The sequence below is a fragment of the Pavona decussata genome, unplaced genomic scaffold (assembly GCF_977016875.1).
Source record: "Pavona decussata unplaced genomic scaffold, jaPavDecu1.1 SCAFFOLD_254, whole genome shotgun sequence".
NCBI classification, from domain to species: Eukaryota; Metazoa; Cnidaria; class Anthozoa; order Scleractinia; family Agariciidae; genus Pavona; species Pavona decussata.
The window spans coordinates 136,606-142,549 of NW_028145657.1; the positions used below are offsets into that span (position 1 = coordinate 136,606).

Genomic DNA, 5,944 nt, shown 5'->3' on the forward strand with positions numbered 1-5,944 from the left:
CAACCTTCGATGGTTTATTTCAACATTCCATGGGAAGATGATAACAGTTTTGTACAGCAGCCGCTACAGCTGGAAACAAGTGTTGCATCTGTTTATCCTTGCTGCTTGACCCCTAAAAAAGAAGGATGATACGGCGACTCTCGCCCCAAGAGACGCCTGTATTTTGTAGCAGGGGAGGCTTGAGCTCGATTATGGGCCTTACGGTTTTATTCTTTCCCCCACCCTTCCCTGAGACCTTCTTCGCTTCGTTTGTTGTGTTCACCAGATTTCAGAAAACAAGTCAGAGAACAAGCAGCATCTTTCTAAAATGATCTCATCTTCCAGGCACCCGTCAAAAAACATCGAAGCTTATCAAACGGTCACGCTCCTTGAGCATACATTGTGTTTGTACAAAAGCAACCTGCTGGTACCACTCCAGAATCCTTCAGCTGGCAGAAATATCGCCCCAGATCGGGGGAGAACATGACTTTTATTTGAACTACGCATTTATGAACATCATCTGGCTACTGATTTGGACATATAGAGTTGCCTTTATGAGCGAAGTTTTTATGCGATTTTCATCTTGTCCCCCTTAAACTATAAAGGGGAACGTAACTGACATTCCAGGAGAGTTTGTGAAGTGAACGCCGGAACAATTTGTGGTGTAGTCTGGACGATTCTAAAGGTGGATTTTAAGGTAAGAGCAAATTAAAGATATTTCTTCAAACTTAGATTTGATCTAATTTCGAATTTTTAAAATTAGCTGGTCGTTTTATTGGTAATTTAGGGGACGGACCGCCTTTGACCTGTTTCGAACGATCCAAAATAAGGTTGAAAAATTAAACATACATTTAACAACTAAAAACGTGAATGTAATTGTTATCGCTAACAAAGCCGAAGAATAAATGTAACTGTAATTGGATTTGGCTAGAAGAATATCTAGTTTAATCCTCCATTAATCTTTTTTAACATTGCTTACTTTCTCTTACCCCACCTGCAAAGTTAATAGACTAGAGATTATTTCAATCGCGCAGCAGGTTGCCACCAGGATGCACACAAGTAACATACGAGTAAATTGCCCGAGTTGTGGTTGGTCATATATATATATATATATATCAAAAAGACTACAAATGCTGGGAAGTTATCAACAATCTTTTCGATAATTAGCTGTGTCTGAAACGACGGCACGCAGAAAACATTTTTGCACCCGAAAAGAAAAGCATCCACGGGGGCAGTTCATAGACGGCTTTTCCGGCTCTCACAGTTTGCTAGAAGAACCCAGAGGGAATTAAGAAATTGCTTGTCATCCCTTGAGTGCCGCAAAAATGTACTCAGTAGAAAAATGTAACATTATCGTGTTATGAGCGTACATCAAATATTTCGTTTTGTTAAAGAAAGTTTATCTGCAAAGCATGTCTTGATATCCCCCAAAACGGTTCACCTGTTTTGAATTTGCATGGTGATATATGTGACCAAGAGTTGACGGAATGGTATGGCGTTAGCCAGAGAAGGTAACGCAAAGTTCTTTTAGAATCATAACGATTTTTTCCGGAGATATATAGATCGTGTGTTTTGAGGCACCTGTAGCCGCAACTCTAACATCACCTAATACTCTCTTGCCAGGAAATACGTCTGACCCTGAGATGGGGTCATATTCTGATCTTGGCAGCCGCTCTGCTGACATGCGAAGCGGTCATCACAGGTGGAGGAATTCTTGGGTGCAAGCCATGTGCGATCGACGATTGCAGAAATGAGACAAACTGTCTGCTTGGTTCTACAATGGACGTGTGTAACTGCTGCACCAAGTGCTTTAGGGTTCACGGTAAATAAGTTTTACTTGCGTGTGTATTATCCGCCGCCGCCATCGCTCAAATGGGACCGCGCGCTTGGCGCGAATTTTATACGGGGTTTGTATGGGATTCCGATGACAAATAATTTTTGTATGGATCAATTTCTGAAACATTCAAACTCTGTAAAAAGAAGATATCTGAATAATTTACTAGCTGATCAAACGTGATATCTCTGGATGCAATAGAAAAAAAAAACCCCACTATTGCCCCTGACCTACCAGCCTATCAAGAGCGTCTTCGTAGAAGGCTAGCATTTGATGGGCAAAATCGTTTGGGAAGTGTTACGTAGATTTGGTATCATTTCAAATTCCCCACTTTAAACGACTTATTCTCTACAATAGAACATAAAATGCATCGTCATCTCTTGTACTCCATAATTGTACTTCATAATGTCGGGCGCAATTTTGTTTTATAGCAGCGAACACAAAGGGATTAAAGTTTCAGTAGAGGGTTCGGTGCGCAGTATAACAATTATTATATTGTACTGAGAATTAAATGCTTTAGGAGTCAGAGGGTACTTCATATAGCAGGGCTGTACCGGGAGGCACCGCCCAAAAGAAGTGCTCTTTTTAACCCTTGCGGGGTGCGAAAGAATAACGAAATCAGTAACATTTTAGTATTGAAGGGTCGTAAAAATAGACCCTGAACCAATTTTTTTTTGGTGTAAAATAAATGTAATGGTTTATTTGAGCCTGGTAAATATACGAAAGTGATGTATTATTCATATTTATTACGCATATGCCGCGCATCGGCGGCATTCCGATCCTAGCAGTACACAGGATGTTTGTCCCATGAGCCTAGTTTAATGGCCTTAGCTCCCATGCACGAGTCTCTGGTAGCTCAGTGGTAAAGCATCCGAACTAGTAATCGGTTCGACTCCTTTGGAAGAGCCCGGATTTCCTTTTTTCCGCGGTATGACTATGTCACTCACTGAATAATACATCACTCTCAATTTGTTTTATGTTGTTGTTGTTGTTGTTTTATGTATGTCAAAGGGACACTATTTTGGTGAAAACTAGTGTGTCAGGAAGGGTAAGGGATTTGAACCTCGTGGTGTATGATACTACCTCCCCCCGGTTTCAGGATCAGTTTTTTTATGGAATCTATGACTTTATCGGTACACTAGTTGGACATTTTACGCGTATACTCTTGTTAGTTATCGTCAGTCCAATCATAATTTCAGGATTATAATTTAAAATTACCGCAATATTTTAGATCTAATTTGATTAAAAGAATCCAAGGTGGCAGCCATCTTAATTATCTGCCATTTTGATGATGTCACAGCAAGCCCTGCAGCGCCATAATCTTTTCTTTTACAACACTATTCATTAAAGGTAACTTTTTCAAAACTGATTTGTAACACAGCCAAAACCCAACAGGGATCTGCGACTAGCCTCCTTTGTACATTTACGTTCAGTGCACTTCAAATCAATAGATCTCCAGAGTTAGGTTTTACGATCTCGTTGTCGTCTATTTCAGACAAATGCGACCGTGATAAAAGAATCTTCCCCTTTGAGTTGCGGTCTAATGTGGTTAATGAAAAATTCTTTCTTCTTCCTCTATAGGTCAAACATGTGGTGGTGTCGGCTATATCGTGGGTCGTTGTGGCAAGGGATTAAAATGCAACTTAGCTTACGCGACGTTTAAGAACCCTGTTGGGTATTGTGTCCCGATGCTGATGCCCACTGTAGCCCCGGCTCAAAGACTTTTAACAAAGGTACCCTTTCTTGGTGCCGGCTCACAAGACTCGGAGAATTATGAACAGCAATCCGCTGTTACAAGACAAAATATTCCAGGTGTTCCAAGGCAAAACATTCCTGGTGTTCCAGCCAGAAAAATGGAGGAAAATGGTATTAAAAAAGAACAGACTTTATCTGAATACTTCGTTCACGCAAGTGATCTGTGGAGCATGGATTCCGTTAAGATTCTCAATGACACAGCACAATCAAACCATGCCATGCTTCTGAACAATGAGCAACAAAACTCAACGCACACTGATGACCAGAGACGGCAAAAATTAGCCGACAAAGGTACGATACAGTGCGTGGCTTTTGATTACAGTTGTGCAATGCCACCCAAATTTTCCCTGAATCTTCCACGCCTGGGACTCTGTTTCAACGTAGTTGAATTCTTTAGACGCGCGCTTGAAGGCAAAAAAAGGTGCAAGCAGTTAGGGAGATGGTATACCTCAAAATTGTATAAAACATAGATCTTTGATGAGGTGAATCACTTAACCATGGGAAGTGCGCAGACCAAGAAAGGCGTCTGTCGTTCTTGTTCATATGGTGACATTTCCAGCTTTCGCCTCACCTACTCACTCATAAGCCAGGGGCCTTTACATATCCAAGTAACGTATGGGTCCGAGAGAGAAGAATTATTGAGTGGTTCCTGTTATTATAAAATTCATAATTTAAGGATTTCAAGTGTGCTTTCTCGCATACTCCCCGTAAAGGGGTATCTTTTCCAATTAAACGTATAACAACTAAACGCGGTGTTCAATTAAAAAAAAAGTAATGGTCTGTTCACCGGCTTCTATTATCAGTTTTTTGTTTTGTTTTATTTTTCAGCTTCAGTGGAAGACATCATTCCTGACATATCACCAGCAGTAATTTTCGTGGCTGTCAGTGGAGCTCTGTTTTTATGTCTCGTGATCATTGGGCTACTTTTTCTTCCGGTTTTACGAAAAAATCTTAAGAATCCAAACTGATGCAAGGACTGAAGACGTTATACAGTCAATTACAACTGCCGTGTCGCGCGTCTTGAGAACTGGAAAATTCCGTTGTGTTTACTGTTTTCGTCATACTTCAAACATGCAGTCATTGGAAGACAAAGGAGGGCCTGCTACATTGAACTGACGTCGAATGTTTGTTTAAACAACAATTTCGGAAAGTATACTTAACACTTAGATTATTGTCAATGTGCACAATTTTTACGCTGAGTAAAATACTTCTTAATACTTCGATCATGGAAAACAATGTTTCTTCAAAAGATTTACCTATACCTAACAGCAATTTGTGAATCGGTCAATTCACCAGAGTCCATGGTTATTTGTGTTAGAGCTGGTAATCACAAACGGAAATGTAGACTTCTGGGTTCACAGTTGCAATCTGAATTCTTATGGCTATCTCTAAAATAGGGAACGGGGAATGGAGGAATGGGGAACGGGGAACGGGGAATCTCTAAAATAGGGAATCTCTAAAAGGTGGAATCTCTAAAATAGGGAATCTCTAAAAGGGGGAATCTCTAAAAGGGGGAATCTCTAAAATAGGGAATCTCTAAAAGGGGGAATCTCTAAAATAGGGAATCTCTAAAATAGGGAATCTCTAAAAGGGGGAATCTCTAAAATAGGGAATCTCTAAAATAGGGAATCTCTAAAAGGGGGAATCTCTAAAATAGGGAATCTCTAATAGGGGGAATCTCTTAAATCTCTAAAGCTTTTTTACAACCACTGTTTCGGCAGGCTTTTTTGTTGTCTGATACTGGGTAATAAACACCGCGCCAAATGAGCCTTGACCAATTACTTCCTGGCTCGTAATCTCGTCCCAGCTAAATTTTGGGAGCCCATCAAACGCCTCAAGCTTTTTTCTTTTGCTGGCAAACGCCAATGGAAACTTGAAATTGTTATCCATGTTGACCTGAAGCCACGGACTTGTAAAAAGGTCGACCGAAGGTCGGGATGACATGTCTTATCTTAACACGTTCTTGCAGCCATTTCCTGCGATTTGGTACTACTTTAAGAGAATTTGTCTTTTTGGCATAAAAAAGCAGACGCTATTAAACCTTATATTCTCATTACTAGTCTTGTTAATTACGCCATGAAACGTAACCAGCCAGACACAATGAAAACATATTTAGCATTTGCAATTTGGGTGGCTTCCGGCCTACGTCAGACATGTCTTTATCCCAGGGAGATAAGCATGTCTGGTACCTGAGTGATAACATCATAGATAAGGTGAATTTTTTCCTTAACCAGTGAAACCTTTTTTTTCTTGAAAAACATTGAGGGCGTTTGTTGCAACTTTCTAAAGGCATAAAAGGAAATTGGTTAGGGCTTTGTTATTAGACATCATTGTAAGTCCATTAGGGCTGATGGATCAATCGCAACACAAACAACG

The 5,944-nt window shown here is 40.3% G+C and overlaps 1 protein-coding gene across 1 annotated transcript; it reads left to right on the plus strand.

Annotated features, from left to right (window-relative positions):
• The first annotated feature begins 423 nt into the window (after window positions 1–423).
• LOC146456392 (uncharacterized) lies at window positions 424–4,942 on the plus strand. The gene is made up of 4 exons (XM_085092920.1): window positions 424–676; window positions 1,603–1,801; window positions 3,395–3,859; window positions 4,397–4,942. Exons 2-4 carry the CDS (start codon window positions 1,759–1,761, stop codon window positions 4,534–4,536), a joined length of 648 nt encoding a protein of 215 aa, XP_084949046.1. The 5' UTR covers window positions 424–676; window positions 1,603–1,758; the 3' UTR covers window positions 4,537–4,942.
• Window positions 4,943–5,944: the final 1,002 nt, after the last annotated feature.

What these genes read in the sequence shown, in the direction of transcription:
- LOC146456392 (XM_085092920.1), top strand. Translation starts at nt 1,759, where the DNA reads ATGGACGTGTGTAACTGCTGCACCAAGTGCTTTAGGGTTCACG. An exon ending in CAAGTGCTTTAGGGTTCACG is followed by an intron (nt 1,802 to 3,394) that starts GTAAATAAGTTT and finishes CTTCCTCTATAG; the next exon opens with GTCAAACATGTGGTGGTGTC. An exon ending in GCAAAAATTAGCCGACAAAG is followed by an intron (nt 3,860 to 4,396) that starts GTACGATACAGT and finishes TTTATTTTTCAG; the next exon opens with CTTCAGTGGAAGACATCATT.